General features: G+C 35.5%; 4 protein-coding genes across 4 annotated transcripts in view; 2 read left to right on the top strand and 2 right to left on the bottom strand.

Moving 5' to 3' along the window:
- The window catches only part of LOC105619219 (MICAL-like protein 1), a 26,156-nt gene extending 24,459 nt beyond the window's left edge, over positions 1 to 1,697 (top strand). The window contains exons 7-11 of the mRNA XM_012200743.1: positions 126 to 461; positions 616 to 751; positions 837 to 1,065; positions 1,165 to 1,277; positions 1,359 to 1,697. Coding sequence (XP_012056133.1) covers positions 126 to 461; positions 616 to 751; positions 837 to 1,065; positions 1,165 to 1,277; positions 1,359 to 1,546 — 1,002 coding nt within the window. The 3' untranslated portion in view covers positions 1,547 to 1,697. The remainder of the gene's footprint in view (positions 1 to 125; positions 462 to 615; positions 752 to 836; positions 1,066 to 1,164; positions 1,278 to 1,358) is intronic.
- LOC105619220 (protein FAM86D) lies at positions 1,584 to 3,190 on the bottom strand. The gene is made up of 5 exons (XM_012200744.1): positions 3,098 to 3,190; positions 2,857 to 3,000; positions 2,579 to 2,767; positions 1,968 to 2,466; positions 1,584 to 1,885 (listed from the first exon to the last, which is right to left on the bottom strand). Exons 1-5 carry the CDS (start codon positions 3,188 to 3,190, stop codon positions 1,779 to 1,781), a joined length of 1,032 nt encoding a protein of 343 aa, XP_012056134.1. The 3' UTR covers positions 1,584 to 1,778.
- Positions 3,191 to 4,238: 1,048 nt separating this feature from the next.
- On the top strand, positions 4,239 to 7,962 carry LOC105619218. Its single transcript, XM_012200742.1, has 7 exons — positions 4,239 to 4,309; positions 4,739 to 5,154; positions 6,615 to 6,838; positions 6,921 to 6,976; positions 7,050 to 7,269; positions 7,352 to 7,560; positions 7,884 to 7,962. Exons 1-7 carry the CDS (start codon positions 4,239 to 4,241, stop codon positions 7,960 to 7,962), a joined length of 1,275 nt encoding a protein of 424 aa, XP_012056132.1.
- A 2,058-nt stretch (positions 7,963 to 10,020) lies between these two features.
- Positions 10,021 to 17,007, bottom strand: LOC105619216 (cerebellar degeneration-related protein 2-like). The gene is made up of 7 exons (XM_012200741.1): positions 16,884 to 17,007; positions 15,527 to 15,639; positions 15,119 to 15,267; positions 14,267 to 14,468; positions 13,286 to 13,554; positions 12,937 to 13,090; positions 10,021 to 11,256 (listed from the first exon to the last, which is right to left on the bottom strand). Exons 1-7 carry the CDS (start codon positions 17,005 to 17,007, stop codon positions 10,021 to 10,023), a joined length of 2,247 nt encoding a protein of 748 aa, XP_012056131.1.
- Between the last annotated feature and the right edge of the window lie 1,680 nt (positions 17,008 to 18,687).

The following is an 18,687-nucleotide window of genomic DNA, read 5'->3' as shown; positions in this document are numbered from 1 at the left end:
ACTAAAAATTAATTGTGTGTGTGTGTGTGTGTGTGTGTGTGTGTGTGTGTGTGTACATTATAAAACATACACTATTATAAATCTCAAAAAAAGCATTTATTATTCGATTCTCTCTCGCGATAAAGGATTCATCACCTCGCACAACGCCACGAGCTCGAAAAACCAAGCCGGCTCCTCCACCGCCAATGCCAACCAGCACACCTCGTAATATATCGATCGGCAAAGGATTAAGTTTAGATGAGTCTCCCATAATCAAACTTCGTGACGATGATCGTAATTTGAATATGTGGGAAGATCAGAAGACAAACAAAGACGAGGCGAATCGAAACAGACAGAGTTTGAGCAGTATCTCATGCACTGATAGTTCCTCTTATATGTCTTATACTGACAAAAGCGTGCAAGGAAAATGGAAGAGGAAAAAGGGCCCCGCCCCACCGCGTCCAATTCCACATAGAAGAAAGGTAGATACTATCTTCTATTGTAAGACCTATTTGTTACATAACTTTGTACAGATTTTTTCGCGTAAATTTTTGAATATTAAAATTCAAAAATTTCTGATAATTAAATTAAATTTTTAAAGGCGTAAATAAGAGATTATATTTTTTTAAATTACAGATTAAAGTAATCTCTATGAAAGACGTGAAATTGGAATTAGATGAAATAGAATTGCAACAGCAAGGCTTAGAAAGACAAGGCGTGCGATTGGAACAGTTGATACGAGATAAATGTGAATCCGGACCTCGAACAGACGGTAAGGAACGCACATAATAAATATGAGAATGTATTATAAAAATGTATTATAAAAATATATAATTATCATTTAATTTAATTGATAGATTCATCGCTCGGTACAGATGTGGAGGAATTGGTTTTAGAATTATTCGCATTAGTAAATGAAAAAAATGAACTATTCAGAAGACAGGCTGAATTGATGTTACTACGGAGGCAACAAAGATTAGAAGAGGAACATGTTGAAGTAGAATATCAAATACGATGTCTCATGTGCCAACCAGAAGCTACTAAAACGGATTTCGATAAACAAAGAGAAGAAGCATTGATACAAAGGTATTTTTGAAAAAAAATACTTTAATAAAATGTTAATAGAGCAATGTTAATATATGTTAATATAAATATGTGATGTTACATATTTTTATATTTCTCTAGATTAGTAGAAATTGTAGAGAGGAGAAATGAAATTGTCGAATGCTTAGAAATGGATCGTCGAAGAGAAGTAGAAGAGGATAAAAGCATAAATAAACATATGGGTTTATTCGCTGGTAAGTAATGTGACGATAGATATATTAATACAAAATACAATTTTTTATAAGCTCTCATTTAAATTGCCATTCATCTTTCAGCGAGAAATAAAAACGAGCTAGCAAACAAAGGCAACGATTCTTCTAATGCAGAGAAAACGAAAAAAGGAAAAACAAAGGAGAAAGTAAAAGAAAAGAAGTTGAAAAAGGCCACAAAAAAAGATGCCGACAAGGATGTGGATGAGACTGAGGTGAAACTCAAACGCCATGGCAAAAGAAAATGGTTTTGAGTTGCGATAGTGTTAACAGTTAACGATTACGATAGATGTAGAAAATATTTCATATTTAATACTTTTATATATATTTTTAACACCTGTTATTTATATATATAGGAATTTATGCTAAGATTATTAATAAAATCTCCCATTTAATTGCTCCTAACTGTTTCCTAATTGTGTTATTTGTAATTAAATAAATTATTTGTCTAATTACAGATGAATTAGCAATATCACAGTACTTTTGTCAAATCTTCTGAAAAATCTTCAATATCCGAACTGGCGCGTAAATCAATTCTATCGATGTAGCCCATCGTGGCAAACTGCATTCTTCAAAAGCAAGATCATAATTTTCTAAAACAAAAATTTAATTTTTTGGCATTTAAATCATCTCTGTTTTTTTAATTAACAAACATAAATTACAATAAAAATATACCTAAATGTTCCAAAAACTGTGAAACAGTGTCTTCATTACGAATTGTTGCAGCGAAAATAGCATAATTGTTTGATGCTAAGAGGCGTTTTAATCCCAATGTTAATGCACCAAATGAGTTACTGTCATACAGAATATCAGCGGCAATAATTATGTCGGGTTGTAATGAATTTTCTAATATGTATTCATCGATATTCTCCCATTTCAAATCTATTACTTGAACATCAATTTGCTTGTATTTTAATTGCAACTGTAGCTTTGACGTCATATCAGATGTATTCAATAGGTCGCTTTGCTTATTTGATACAAAATTGAGTTTTACATTCTCACAGAGCATATTTAATACTGTTGGATGGCAGTCGGAGAAAATATATTGTTTCGGGGAACATATACTAATTACATTCATACCAGTCAATCCAACTCCACAGCCAAGTTCTAATATGTTTTTTCCACAAAACTGTTCTTTGTTTTCCGCACACCATTGACTCAATACTATGGCACCCTATCAATTATAATAATTGCAACTAATATAAACATATATATGATTTAATTCTTAAGAATATTTCTTAAATAATTTAAAGAAATTATAAAGAGATATTTTAAAAGATAAGTACCTGCCAGCTACATAAGCCTGTAGTTCCTTGAGAAATCAAGTTCGTGCTCTCCTTTAATGTAATGCAATTTAATGTTCCATTTTGTATTAAGAAATGACGATAATGCACAGATTCTTCATCTGACAATGATATTAATCTACAATATGCTGCATATAAGTCATCATGAATTTCATTACCACCTTCCTCTATCTAAATTGCATATAATAACAAATAAGGAAAGTGATTCTGTTCTCTAATCTCTGTGAAAACAAATTACATATTTGATATTTTAAATATACCTTTTGCATAAGTAATTTCAAAAATGCTTTTTGGTATGAGGTTTTTATTGGATATCGCTTAATTAAGTCGTTATCTATCGTATTATTCAAAATTTGTTTTTGGATATCTAATTTGAGATCGTAAGTTTTGTATTCCTTCAATACCTGCAAAACATTCCTTTTATAGTACCAAATTTTCGCTATGTAATTACAAAATATGGTAACAGGTTATGTAAGTATATAATAAAATTGATGTACGTACTATAAAATCTATCTTAATTAATGCAGTACAGCAGAGAAACTGTTTCGTTAAAGAATTTATCATGGAATTTATGGTACGAATATCGCGATTCATATCGCTATTGTTCGTGTTATTATGTCCATTTGATTTAAAAATAAACTTTAGCTACAGAATCACAACACGCGCGAAAATCGTTAAAATTTCATATTGTGACTTTTCGCCAGATATTTTTAGAGACTTCGCTCAATCAGAGAAATAAGGAGGGAATTAGGAAAACAGAGAAAAATTTCAATCTATCAGAAACTGTGTTCTATACAACTGAGGTCTGTTCACCTTGCTTGAAATCCTCAAAATGTTTAAAATGAGATAGATATATATTTAAGCGTTGAAAAAAGAGAAAGTGAAGATGCTGAGTGCAAAAAGTGCAAGCAACGCGACAGACTTATTGTTTTTGAAGTTAGAAATGTTTTTTTTCCTTATCCCCCTCCCTCCCTTCTCTTATTCTGCGCAGTCCCTAAAACCTGATGCACAATTAAAAAACACATGCAATACAGATTTTGACCTATCAGAAACCGCGAAAATCATCAAAAGTTTTTTGATTCGCTTAAGGGTGTGATCGAGTTGCCATTACGAATACTTCGATGTATTTGATTAACCAATCAAAAGAAAGAATTTTTTTTACTAATTAACCAATCAAAAAATGCTTCGAAGCGGCAACTTGACCGCACCCAATGTCATAAGAAATCAACCAATCATAGTCAATTATTCTTCTTATATTCATCTGTGATTGGTCAATATTTTACGACTTAAAGCTTACTACTATGTTTCCGAACTTAAGAGTTTGGAAAGATAGCTTATTTACGCTATCTTGTGATTATTTGATAATTTTTGCATCTTTATAACAAAGCACGACAAAGTATCGCATTTTATAAAGCCAATTATCTTTAACGACATATCATTCGTTATTTTCTAAACATCACTGCTTTGTGCGCGCGAAATGTTTCTAAAAATTCCCTAAGTCCGCGTCCAATGGCATTTCCGGCAACGTGTCACTAGACATATTCCGAAATTACAGTCCTTCAAATTCGGTTGGTTTGATTTCGAGACTCGAGTGGCTGTACCGCCTTGTACTTCGCGTACTGTGATCTGTAATTGTTTCGTTATGGCTGATACGAGCCTAAGCCTGGACGATATAATTAAAAAGAAATCATTAGGAATGAGAGGCAGAGGAGGGTGAGGCAAATTCACTTAATTATCCAGTGGAATTTTCGCCAACTTCATAGCGAGAGTTACATATTTATAACCTTGACGATCGTGCTTTCTTTTATTGACAAAAGTCTGTGTGTATGGTGAAAATTTTTTCTTAAATTTTCTTCAGATATTTTTAGTTGATAATCCCGTTTCCGTGAAGTCACTCGAATAAACTGGCATGCGCGAGTAAATTATTCGCAGCTGTGAATAGCTCGGAAATTTAGAGCAAAATCTACTTGATTGTTCCCTTTAATGATACCACAGTATCATATCTGGCTTGGTTGATAAAAACTTGCTCCGCGATTTCTGAAGAAGTCATGTAAGAAGACACGTTCGTTAATTTTTCCTCAATATTATCTTTCATTACTGTAATAAAAAAAGTCAGACAATTTTCATTGTGTAATTGTACAGGATACGCAGGGGTGTCCCCAACAGAGGAGCACGAGCAAATGGTTCTATGAGGGGACGTGGCTCACAGATGATCAGGGATGCACGATTTAAAATAATACAGAAGAACCGAGAGAAGCTGACCGACGCCAGAGACAAGCTCGCCGAGATAGCAAAGCAGAGCGATGCACGACTTAAGCTAGACAAGATTCGTGCGTCTCATTACAAGAAGATAGATACTCAGCTTTCAGGCATTTCACGCAAGACTGGCCGAAATGGTAGATTGTCCTTGTCGACGAATAAAATGCCGTCTTTGATGCAGCATGTGTTACCATCTAATATGCCAACCAATTATATGCAACCTTCTACGAGAACAGTTGGATATAGACCACCTCTTGCTGAGCCTTATATAGGAGAAATGAATATGGATTATACTGATGGTACGTGAAACATAATGTAGATATATTGAGAAATGTATAACTTATCTCACTCATTTGCTACCACCGCAACATAAGTAAAGTCTCATTTTTTAGTTAATTGCAGAAAAAGATTGGAAACATATAGAAGAAAAGAAATGTATTTTTAAAAGAATAAACTTTTATATTCTTCTACAATCAGTTACATTAAAATTGCATTTCAAAATTAATATTCCAAAATTTTAATGATTCCAAATATTAAGATTAATTCGTTGGAAATTTATTTTCTGAATTGTATTATTATTATAGCAATATGTTTTATATCATTGTTTTTGAAATACAGTTATGTTTAGTTTGAATTTATTTATGAATATATCATCTTAATTTTTTTTAACTTTATTTACTTTGGTCTTATTTGAACTTGATTTATTTGGACCTTTGATCTTGTATGTCTTTTTAGAGATAATAAACTTGTATTTTCTCTTGTTATTAATATATTTTATAATATTTTAAGATATATTTTAAAATATTTTATTGAAAATTATTGAAATAATATTAGGTATTAGGTACAACTTTGCTTCCGCCGTTTTCCTATAGACGGCTTTAGCGATAAGTGGTGGTCGAAATAAATAGATCATAGACGTCATACAATAAACTTGGGCATCTGTCAACATAACCCCATAGAAACATTAGTCGATTTGTGTCTGCATCATAAAGTTATTCTCGATTGAAAATATCAGTTTACGAGCCAAATTCTCGTCATTTGCGGGAGGTTTTAATTTTTTGCTTCAATATGAAGAAATCTGCGGCTGAGGCTCATCGAATGCTCTCAAATACTTATGGTGAGGCCGCTATTAGTGAAAGAACATGTCATGAGTGGTTTCAACGCTTCAAGAACGGTGATTTTGACGTCCAAGGTCATGCTCTGTATTTGGTGGGACCAGCTCGGCGTAGTGTATTATGAACTGTTAAAACCGACTGAAACAATCACAGGCGGTATCGAACGCAATTGATGCATTTGAGCCGAGCATTGAAAGACAAACGGCCGCAATGCAACGAGAGACACGATAAAGTGATTTTGCAGCATGACAATGCTCGACCCCATGTTGCGAAAGTGGTCAAGACATACTTGGAAATGTTGAAATGGGAAGTCCCCACCCGCCGTATTCTCCAGACGTTGCTCCCTCTATCACTTGTTTCGATCAATGGCCTGGCTGACCAGCACTTCCGGTCTTATGAAGAAGTAAAAAATTGGATCGACTCGTGGATAGCCTCAAAAGATGACCAATTTTTTTGACGCGGGATTCGTACGCTACCCGAAAGATGGAAGAAAGTAGTGGCCAGCGATGGACAATACTTTGAATTATAAATGTATAACCAGTTTTTTACAATAAAGCCTGGAATTTCGGAAAAAAACGGTGGAAGCAAAGTTATACACCTAATACGTTAAAAAAATATTTATATATTATAACTTATTCTTTTAGATTATCTGACGGATTCCCCTTCATTGAGGAGGACTGTGAGTAACGAGTATGCACCAACACCTCCACCTCCACCTCCTGTATTCAATATTAATCCGATTTCTCCTTATACTTGGGTGAAATCTAGAAACACTAATGTTACTAGGATTCCAGCTCGAAAATCTGAGATAGAAAAGGAACGAGAGAGGCAAAGAGATTACAATAAACTCGCTACACGCTCCGCGATGGTAAATAATGTCATTCTCTTTTGTGTGAAATTTGTACAATTGCCGTTCAATTTAATTTTTTATTTTTTCTTTATATATATAGGTAAAAACTACTTCACCTTCTTATAAAGAAGATTGGAATTTTGGCACAAAATCAAGGTAAGTATCTTACAGAAAAATTAAAACATTAACTGATTGAAAAACCTACTATTTTGAATGATTTTGATTATAGAACAATTGTAGCAGAGGAAACAGCAGATTCCAAGTACTATGATTCCAGAAATCTTCGAGAGGTAGGAATTAAATCACGTCTTGATGCTTCTGGCAATAAGACAAGAACATTGAGCGTTTTATCGCGGCCAAAAGCAAGTTCCAGTTCATCGGCGCAATCGAATGGCTATCGAATTGTAGTATCCAACTTGCAAGCCAATGTCACGCAAGAAGATATTAAGGTGCAGTAAGATAAAGAATTTGTTTCTAAAAGATTTCACATTTGCTGTAAAATATTGAAAAAAAAATCTTTGCATCGTATAGGAATTATTCGAAGATGTTGGAGAATTGCTCGTATCGAGACTAGTTCGTCCAGGTACAGCGGAAGTAATTTACAAAACATTAAAGGATGCAACTAAAGCAGTTGAGACTTATCATAATCGACAACTAGATGGCCATCCAATGAAATGTCTTCTCGTTAATCCACGATCAAAAAATAATCCCACTGGACCAGCTGTTCGGTCTCTTACGGAGTAAGTAGCAAACATTTTCTATTGTATGGATTAAACATACAATTTATACATACATATATGTATATGTATATATATATATATATATATATATCTACAAATTATTCTATACATTGAATCGTGTGATGGTATATGAAAGTCAAAAACAGCACATATTCGTTTATTTAAATCAATCACATGAAATCATTACGTGTTTCTCACATTTATATCATAATTATTATGGCTGCAGAAACTAATTCATAGTCTTAAAATAGTTGCATTGGAATGTGTCGTTTATAGGCAGCCGACGAACTTCTTTTTTTCACTATGCATTTTCTTCTCTACAGATCAAGACGTAGTATCAGCTCAAGTTATGTACAACCAAGTTTAGGAGCGGTACATCGCGCCTTGTTTGACGATTCTTAATCGACTGTATCCATTTTGATAAAACGACTAAGTTAATATGAAGGAAAGAAATGTCTTGTGTATATGTGTAATGGACATTACGCATATTATTCTTAGGAAAGCGAAAGGAGAAACGATGAAATCGCACTCGATGTGTGCAACTCCAATTCCCAGCTGTAATTGTATTAATAAACTTATACCACTTATTATCTTTGGTAGTGTATATGGTCTAAACGACCAATAACACTGGAACGCTCGTAAAATTTTTGTAAATTATTTTTAGAGATAAACGTCTCTTATATTTTGTGCACTATTTAATTGTAACTTTATTGTTATGTCTTACTTTAAATGTATTAAGTTATAATGTATTAAGATCCAATTTCTTAACTCAGGTCTAACTTGTTTCTTATCTCTTTCCAATTCTAGAATGAACCTCGGTTAAGAATCATGAGTTGTGAAATTGGGTTGTAAAACCTAAGTATCTAAAATATTGAGATTGCAAACTATTCTTTAATATTCAAGATAATAGAAAAGATTCAGGCGTTCTAGTGTTAAAACGTAGAGAGAAAACTAATTAAAATAATACGGCCATGGAATCACGTAAATATCGGGTGCAAGCTGCTTCTTGTACATTTAATATACAAATAAAATGATACTTCCTTCAGCAACTTTGATATTATATTAAAAATATGTAGATTAAATAAATGAAGTCTCGATGCAACTATTCACGTACGATCAGAAATGGAATTTATTCAAATTTAATATTATGTGGTTTCGAATTTCAAAGATCATTGTATATGTTTATATGTTGAACGAGTCAGTTTTTTCAGATTCTTATTATAAATTTACGCAAAAACAAATACTGAAAAAATTTATTTTCTCTGAGAATCCGTTTTATAACAATCACGTATAGAAGATAAGATGGTACAATTTCGAATATGGATACAATTTTGAATGAAATAAGACTTCAATCAGTAGCCCGAGTGGCAACTTGCCTTAGGTGGTCGACTTACGAGCCGTGAATTTGGATTCCACCCATACGTGATCTTTCTAGAAGAACACCTTGCGAATAAATACTAAAATTGTATTTTCGTTTAAAGAGCACTATTGCTCTTAATTAATATATCTTATCCGCGATATTCTATCTTAATTAAGTCATGAAGATAGAAACTTGATTTGATATGTGATAAAAATTGTAAATTGTATATGGCCTTTGTCTCCGAAAAGATATACACTGGATCAGTAGATCAATCTTATTGTATGGTACTGTGAATCTTACAAGTATGATTGAAAAACCATACAAGAGCTTAAAGAAGAAAAAAAAGAAGATATGCATCCAAATTCAAGTGCAAATTTGGCAATTTTAATCTCATTGTGTGGAGGATATTGAAAGGAACCACCAATCAAAAAAAATCAAACTTAAACCCGAAAATTGGATTCAAATCTTATTTCGTTCAGATTTGTGCTATATTGGAAATTGCACCACCTTATCTTACTCGATAGAGCGCGAAAAAGGATAGAGTGACTTAATACGATAAAGAATTTATTTATTTATACGTACAACATCATCACAATACTCATACCTATAAAATACAAAAGCTAACACACCACGCTTGTTGCTGACATGCACTACCTCCCCGGGAGAAAGTTATACGTTATCGAAAAGTAGTGCGAGTTTTAAAATCGGAAGTTGATATTTTGACACGGAGAATAAATGGCACATGGATAAATTTTTCTCTTCTCCGTAACTAACGATTAACGACGGTGCCACAGGGGGTTAATACTCGTCGTTGTATGTTCACCGCGTGGAAGGAAAGGGGATATACAATGAAATATGAAATGCTCAAACTTAAAACTAATGCGGACGCGTTAATTAGTGCCTATATTATAGAAACATGCCGCTAAACGTATCCGCGTCGTTGAATATTTACAAGAAAGTACAAAACAATACTGGATCTCATCATGGAATGAATGATGCGTGATCAACGCGTAATATCTCTATTTTAGGATACAATCGAAACCCAAATATAAAACTCTACATCTTGTACGAACTTCGTTTCGTCCGTTCATTCATCCCGTTTAGTTTCTACGATAATGATGATGATTATTGGTTCTGGATTTGTTATTAGGCGTACGAAGAACTTCTGCATAAGACATCTCTAATCGCTTCAGCCGAGCCACTTCTTCCGACGCGGTGCTAGGTTTGAAATCCTTGTACTCGTAATTGTTGTGCTGCTGTTGCTGTTCATTCGAGCCACGACTGTACAGCTTCTTATCTCTTGATCGATTCGGATATACATTATGCTGACTGTTCCACGCACCGGAGTGCTCGTGCTCGGCAGGATTGAACGGTTTGAATCTCCTTCGGCCGCTGAGCTTAGCGGGGACGAATTTCGGATTTGTCGTGGGAATAACGTCCGGTGTAGTCGACCGGTCGTTGCATTGTGCTTTCTTAGCAGCGTTCTTTTTCGCCGAAGACTTCTTGCGAACACGTAAATTAAGAGACACGTAATCCAGTCTGCAGCTTGCGTCCTTTGCGGGCTGTTGATTCGCAGAGGTATTGCTAGACTTGTCAGATTGTTTGCTGTCCTTCGGATTGGCCGGGCTGGCGGATTGTACCCTGAAGACCGGTTCCGAAACCACCGAAGATACCACAGAAGACATGATGCTTTGATTGTCGTCCGTTGCCTCGCTTTGCAAATCTTCTTGAAACGACGCGTCATATTTTGTCTGCGATGTAGCAGGTTCGTCTAGCAACGGTAATTTCTCACCCTCATCCTTTGCCTCAGCTGCCCGTTTCAAAACGCTGAAGATCTCGCTGAAGAGCTGTCGATACTCGGGCGTTTTGCGGAACCTGCTCTCGAAAGGACTATTGTCATCATAAATGCTGAACTTGCAGTCTTCCCCGTCAGCGATGGAACATAAGAACGAGCCCGGCCTGCCGTCTGTCTGCGTCGCCTTGTTGCTGGTCTCGTCCGAGAAGCCTGAAGACGACGTCTCAGCTTCGGAGAAATCTGTCGGAGTAGCCGAGAAGGGTTTCTTGCCGGTGCTGTCAGGTTTGGTTCGTGAGGCAGTCTTGATAGATTCCGGAGCAGCAGCAACCTCGGCCTCGGAAGCAGTAGGATAGAAATTATTAAATTCTCCGGACATCTCTAACTCTTCCTGTAACGACATGCATGTCGCGGGTGTGGCGTCCTTGCGACGAGGTTGACAGTGTCTCTGCACCTCCAACAAGGCCTGATACTTCTCTACCAAGACCCGATAAGGATTCGCGCTGTCCAGTTCATCGGTATCTTCATTTTTGCTGCATGTATCCTGTGTGCAGGTAATTAATGTGTGTGCAGTTGAAATTATGAAAATGATTATGACTATGAAATTCGATTATGATTAATACGAAATATTTAATCGGGGAAGAGTATATACGTATGCGAGAAAAGCGATCAGCGTTCAAATTTTACTACAAATCTAAAATCTCATACAAAGTCACATATAATTTTTATATTAATGTAAAATGTTACACGTAACTTTTTTTATTTATTTCTTCATTTCAATTTACGTTAGTAATTATATGAAACATTGCATAGAAATGAAGGATAACTGGAAGCAGAAAGGCAAAGGCCAGATTTATAGGATATTAAAGATTGCAAAAAGTTCTTTGAGAAGATGAGTTTTATTTAAAATCTTATAAATCTGGCACTTATACATTGTACAAAGTAATCAATTAAAATCATTCGACTAGACGCAGCGATTCCAATAACAAGAGCCATCATGCTTAGAACAACAGCACAAGCACAAATATTTACATTTACTTATCCTAGGTCCTTAATATTGCCGAGAAATGGACACAATTTTGATAGAATTTTAGAATTAAAAATTAAATGTAGTCAATTTGTCGCAGTATATTGGACATTATAACTGTCTTTTGATATTTATCAAAGACTTTATGCTTGAATAAACAATCAAAAATTTTTTTTAATAGTAAATTAATTTTTTAGAGAGATAAAATTAGATAAAATAAGAAAACAATTTTTAATTATAACAAGTATATATATATATATATATATATATATATATATAAAATATATTGTTATATATATCCACGGATATACAATATATCAATATATAATGAGATATATATATATATATATTCATAATAATAATATAATATAATTATTATATATATTATATTATTATTTATATATTATATATATTTATATATTATATATATTATATATATTATTAAATATTATGTACATCTATACTTGCGCGTCACACATTTCAAGAAAAAATATCATTTAAAATAAAATTTATTAAATATTAACATTAATTATATATACATATAATAGTAATTATATACAATAGTAAAGAGTTAATTTTAAATGTATTAAAATCTTCATCGTTCCTAGGAAGTTGAGATTATCTTCATGTCATACAGCATAGATTTCCAAGGACACGTCCTAAAGACATTCAGAGGACAGCCCTATGTTCTCTCAATATCTTAAGGTTTACAGGATGTCTCTTGAATAAAGTATGCTGTGTGGGAATTGGTTAAATTTTTTTCTACGCTTCTTCTATATCGAGTTAAAGAATTTTTGATTTCTGATGTCTGAATAGCCAAAGTTTAAAAACAATAAGAGACATTTTACGCAGAATAAACAACGGTATTTGAAAAGGCGCGAGCAATATCGGAACAATGACATGGGCTCTAACATAGACAATTGCTTCGGAAAAATGAAATAATAATAACGGCACTTTTGTGTAAGTAAATATCCTCCATAACAACGAACTATACCATTTATGTTCTGTCTTTGGCTTGGATTTCGTAAAGTTTGTCACTTCCTAAAGCAGATAAAAGATAATTACTATTCTAGGCAAGCATAACTGATCAAAAGAAGCGACATTGTAACGACAAACTCGAACAAAAGAAGAGATTCGATTCGTGCAAACGCAGATTGATAAACAGTGGTTCGCAATGTTAAAAAAAAGAAGAAATACCTGTACAGTCAATTCGGAGTCGCGCTGATTCTCGCTGATTAAAGACTCGGCCATGCTTATGTCGTCATACTCTTCCTGATCTAGCATTATGGAAAGTTCGTCGTGCGTTCTCGTGTCCATGCCGCGCAAACAACGCCCGCACAACTGACCTCGTCTGTAAAGACATTTTCACTTGTTTCATAAATATTGTCATGTCGATATCTTCATGCAAAATTTTATGCCGATAACACGCAATTTTTTATGTTCCAATTCACTCTCATTTATATTAAGATGAATTTCTTTTCGCGATGTAGCTTTTAATTAGGTATATGGAACGATCTACAAGAAAGGGAAATGAATGAGAACGTACCTAACTTCCTCCAAGGTGCTAATCTCGTCTTGCAGACTCTTTACATCTTGCGCCTTATTACGCCACTCCGTTAATTGTTCCTCCAATGCGCTATTCTCCTGCAACAAGGTAGTCAGCTGATGACTGAGTTCGGATACCTTCTTCTGTTCCCTAGCCCTTTGATTACGAGCGTCCTGTAGTTGCGTCAGCAGTGTGGTCATCTCTTCGTCACTCGCCGCAGTAGCTTCGATTATCTCTTGGGAGGATTTCGATGAACTCGGGGCAGCTCTCTGAACAAAAAATATCAATTCCTTTCTTGAAGATTCGGAAAGCAAAGAATAATCAAACACGCATGTTCAAAAATATGAACATAAAATGTTTTAAAAACATCTGAAAGGCGTCTTAGGCCGCTATATTTATAGTTAGATCTTATATTCAAGATTGTCAAGTACAGTCTTAAAAAATTACGAATCAATCAGAAGGCCGTATTAATGTCTTAAGACATTACTTAAGACACCCAGCAAACGAGAATGAATTAAAATGGATTGGAATTTTTTTCTATCCGAATGCATATTTTAAATAGCGAATACTTTTTTTTGGATTTAATTGGATTCAATTAGATGCAATTGGATTGAAAAACTGCATTTCCTATTCAAAATTTTGAATTGAACAGTATTCACAATTGTGTTTGTGTGCATAGAAAAAACTAATATTATTTTTAAATTGAAAAGCATAGAAATATGCTCCATGCAATTCCTATAAATGAATAAAAATGCATTCAGAATTGAAAAGCATTCATTTTAACATTCGTGAATCAATATTTCTTAAAAATCTGAATCCATTTCACCATCCATCTCATTTGCTGGACAATTTTGAAATAAGAACGGATTATGAATACCGGCCATAGATTCTTTGCAAAAGACATCTTGAAGACATTTTATGTCCCGATTTTGTACTTGGCGTTGTCTGGGATGTTACATGAAATATTGAAACCATTTGTACCTGTTTCTCGCTGCCACCTTGCGTATCCGAAGTTTCCCAATCGGTACTCTGTTGCTGTTGCAGTTGTTGTTGCTGATGTTGTTGTTGCGCATTATTCCTAGACGGGCTCGTGGCATGTTGGCGCAGTCGTTCGGTCAGGTCGTCAATCTTTTTCTGAAGCTCCTCGCATCTTACTTCCAGATTCTCGATAGTCACGGATTGGCTGGTCGCGCACAAATCGTTATATGATTATCAGTAGGAGTCTCCTTATTGCAGAACATTGCACAGTATCGCAATTTCTCCGACGACCGAACATCTGTTCGAAATGTCGCCTCGTTCGGAGAAATGCGCAGCGCGTCTCCGGCGAAGTTTCTCCGGAATTTCGGGTCAATCGCGGAAAGCCAAAGCGCAAGGCGTCGAACCCGATCTGTACGAGAAGCACGTTGACCCCGAAATCCCAGACAGAATTACACATCATATATCGTTAATAATAGAAAAGTTTATTGTTGAGAGAAATAGATTCCATTAGGAAGATTAGAATGGTGTTAAATAGGAAAATAATACTTAATAACTTTCCATGAACTTTAATTGTATCAGACGGTGCATGAATTATGCATTTAGAAAGGTGAGCTTAGAACGGTTCACGTAGCCAATACAATACGAAGCTAACAAGATATAATAACAGATCTCGTTAGGCCAGCACTTTTCCGCGATACTTCTAATATAATCTTATCTGGAATATCAAGCGATACATTTCTTTCGAATGAGAATGCTAATTTTTTTTTCTTCTTTTTTTTTCCCTCCTTATTCGAAAATCATTTTGCCAATTGAAGAAATGGTGTAAAAAAAGAGGGAAGAAAAGATAACGCCTACCTTTTGATCAGTTTCTTATCGCTCGTGTTCTCGATCACCAGGTGATGATTCGCACGTTCCAGATCTTGCACGCTAACTTCCAGCTGTTCGTAGACTTTCAGGCGTGTATTGTTCACCTCCCTCAGGGCGGCAATCTGCTTTTTCATGTACTACGGAACGAACAAATAACACGCGTATTCATCGAGCAGTGCAATTTCGAGGTTGAGCAACTCCGTAAATCGTTACAACTCGAATTTTCTTACTGTGCCCCGCGATTGTCGCTATTCAAGTCTTATACGTTACAAAAAAGCCATACGGAAGACGCGGAAGCTATTAGTAAAATTATCAGAAAGTAATTGAAGTGTAACCGGTTTGCCGTGGGCAATAATTATCATTCAAACAATTATTCGTGGAAAAATTTATAGTAACCTCGATTTCTTGCGTCTGCTCCTCCTCGGTAGCTTGGTGCAGTTTGATGATGTTCTCCAGCTCCTTATTCCGTTCCAAAAGGGTCTTGCCGAGCTCCGCTGCCAACTGTAGATCTGCACAAAACGTGAGGCGTATTTTTGCATGAACGCTTTCTTGCACGAGCGCATTTCTTGTTTTTAATCTATCCGGATTGAATTTCTGATAAGTACGTGCCGGGAAGAGAGAATCGAAGCGTGAACGATAATTTCAGTTCCGGATCATCGTATTGAACCTGAGGGAATTCGCAAGGAATATCTACGTTGATGCAATCGAAATCGTCCCGAGCTCGCTTCGAATAATAATTATGCAGCCTGCCGAGCGACGGTTACAGGTTGCTGTTTCACGCTCGCGGCACTCCCTCATTCTGACACCGGCTAGGGCCAAGGACCTTCTCGCGGTGAGCAAACGACCGAGCTACCGTTTCGCAGTACTCGGTGCTCGGTGTCGCGATGGAACAATGTGACCCGCGAAGTTCATGGACGGAATTCTCATTTTCTTAATTGATTTTTAAATACTTTTAAATGCCATGGAGCACAGCATAAAATTGCCGCAAAATTGTTTCCCTACAGATTCCTGAACTGAACATCTGCGCAATAAAACAGATACGTACAGAAAGAATTATTTTTGAAGTATCTAAACATTTAGCTAGATAGAGAAATGATCTGAAAATAATTTTGTTGAACCATCAAAATAATTATGTAGGAATTTCAAGATGTAAATAATGCTGCAAAAGTTTTGACATTTTATTAGCAACCAACTTGAACGCCCTACATAATTATTTTGATGGTGCAACAAAGTTTCTCAGATCTGTACTTATATAGCTAGCTAAGTTTAAGATGCTTTAACAAAACCGTTCTTTCTATCGATATATCTTTATAGATCTTTTTAGTGGAGATGCCTTTTCTATTCTTTTTATACACTTAGAGAAATATAGTAATAGCAATTATATAGATGACAACTGTACAAGTTTTGTATGTACATAGAATTAATGTATATATAATTATTGCAATTACAAGATAGTTTATTCGACAATGTAAATTAATTCTACACAATAATATAAAATTGTTATGTATTAGTTATTGTTATACTTATACAGTTGCTGTCTGCTTTTCTCCAAATATACGTTCTTCAATCACAACAGTTATAATTCGACACATGATCGACAATAAAGATCGCAAATAATCTATCTCTCTCTAACTATCACTTCTTTCATAATAAACACCATCCTCTTGATCACAACAACACCACATATTAATGACACCGTCAATCTTTCCCGCACAGATTTCAATCATCTCTTCTTACGTTCGCGCTTACTTACTACTTTCGGAGGAGGATCCCTTAAGACTCTTAAGGTACGCGAGCTCGATAGAATAATCCCAGCCTTCTAACGAGTTGGTCTGAGTCTGCGGGTCCCAGACCATGTCCACGCTTTGCCCGCTCATGACTCGCTCGTGATGGAACCTGCCAGTTCCCGTCGTTGCCCTTTCTGACACACAACCGGTTCCGTCGGAGGTAGCCGGTCTTCTGTGGCTGTGTGGTAGCCAACTCGATCGAAACGTCGTGTGCCCACCGAGCGGTAATCCAACAACTCCTTCCTTTCTCGCGCTCGTCTCCCTTCCCTTTCCTTTCTTACGCTTCAGGCCCCGACTTTTGCCCCTGTCTCTCCACATCGTCAATATCGTCATTTCGATCGAGAGGGGATCTCACTTCACTACCCGGCCACTTTTCAGCAGTTTTGAATTTCGGATAAGCGCCGAAGCGCATTGACACTTGGACTGAGCTTGAACCCCGTTGAAACGAGAGGAACATTAACCTTTGAGAGAGTAGCGCTAAATTTATCATAAAGAAAATATTCATTCTCTGATTATTCCGACAAGTAACGATAAATCAAATCTTTCGTCATTCTCTCTCTCGGAAGCACTTAAATCCCCTAAGTGCTCTTTCAGTACTCTCACTCCGGAATCCTCATCCTTTCCCTTCTGCCTTTCTACGTGGCTCGTTACCGTCGTTTACGGGATGATCCGGCGATAAGAGAAGGTGTCCCACTTCTGAAATCTTTCGTCGTGCGTGCATATCTTCCCACCAAGGGAAATGGGGGCTGTAGGTTGACGAGGCAGGGTGATCTGACAGGTGATGAATGAGAAAAATCGTCGTGTTCATCGCTCGCTTGAAAATTAATATAAAGTATGTAAGCTCACTTATAGACAATATTTACAGATAGATTTTATATTTGAAATCTTAAGTACACTCTTAACATGTCATGAATCAATCAAAGGCCAGTTCATAGTTTTATATTTAAGACTGTCTCTTCTTAGTTTTAAGACGTATACAGACTTTAAAGGTGACATAGACTCTAGAAATTTATAATAAATTCTAATCTAATGAATTGAGCTCCTATGTTGAGTTTGTAAATGGCAGTTATTGCAAGATTTCCTATTTTTAAGTTCAAAAGAAGTTTTCTAAATAAAAGAGCTGTAGATAAGTAAATTTATTATTAAAAGAGGCCCTATTTATTTAAGTATAAAAATAGGTTTATAAGATTTTATTGAGCTTCAAAGTAGGACTAAAATTTCAACTCGGAAATATTCTTAAGATTCATTCATAAACCAATCAGAGAACCGTATTAGGATTTTAAAACATTACTTGAGACGATCTTAAAATAAGAACGGATTATAAATACTGTTAGAGAATGCCTTCGCATTTTCTACGATGATCGAATGAATAAAACGTGAACGTCAACAATACACTTCACTAACAATAGCTCGAAGGATGACGGAGCAAGTTTTTTCGTTAAGACTAATCATCATGGTCGTTTCATTGTTTCGAAGTTGTAATATTAATTAATCCGATGCTACTAGACGAATAACAGCGATTAAGCCGCGCCGTTCCTGCGTATCAATGTTTAGTTACGTTACGTTAATAATCGACAAAACCTTGATCCACTTGGACATAATGGCGAATGCAACAATCGGCAATACGTGACATGTAAAAGTTTTATCAGATATCGTTTGACACGTTCACTGTCCACGGTGAACGTTAAAATAGTAGAATAAACATAAATATTCATACGCGTTTATATAGCTTTCCCCGTATGTTGTCTGGGACTCATTCTATAGAAAGGA

This window comes from Atta cephalotes (assembly GCF_000143395.1).
Source record: "Atta cephalotes unplaced genomic scaffold scaffold00020, whole genome shotgun sequence".
NCBI classification, from domain to species: Eukaryota; Metazoa; Arthropoda; class Insecta; order Hymenoptera; family Formicidae; genus Atta; species Atta cephalotes.
This window is presented reverse-complemented; position numbering and strand designations above follow the sequence as displayed.

Coding starts and splice junctions, on each gene's coding strand:
- LOC105619220 (XM_012200744.1), bottom strand. CDS start 3,190: ATGAATCGCGATATTCGTACCATAAATTCCATGATAAATTCTTTAACG. Junction 2,467..2,578: donor CAGGCTTATGTAGCTGGCAG/GTACTTATCTTT, acceptor TATAATTGATAG/GGTGCCATAGTATTGAGTCA. Junction 1,886..1,967: donor ACAGTTTTTGGAACATTTAG/GTATATTTTTAT, acceptor TTTTTGTTTTAG/AAAATTATGATCTTGCTTTT.
- LOC105619216 (XM_012200741.1), bottom strand. CDS start 17,007: ATGAGCGGGCAAAGCGTGGACATGGTCTGGGACCCGCAGACTCAGACC. Junction 15,640..16,883: donor GGGATCCTCCTCCGAAAGTA/GTAAGTAAGCGC, acceptor CGTTTTGTGCAG/ATCTACAGTTGGCAGCGGAG. Junction 11,257..12,936: donor ACTCCGAATTGACTGTACAG/GTATTTCTTCTT, acceptor ACCTGCACACAG/GATACATGCAGCAAAAATGA.
- LOC105619218 (XM_012200742.1), top strand. CDS start 4,239: ATGGCTGATACGAGCCTAAGCCTGGACGATATAATTAAAAAGAAATCA. Junction 4,310..4,738: donor GGAATGAGAGGCAGAGGAGG/GTGAGGCAAATT, acceptor GTAATTGTACAG/GATACGCAGGGGTGTCCCCA. Junction 6,839..6,920: donor TCGCTACACGCTCCGCGATG/GTAAATAATGTC, acceptor TTATATATATAG/GTAAAAACTACTTCACCTTC.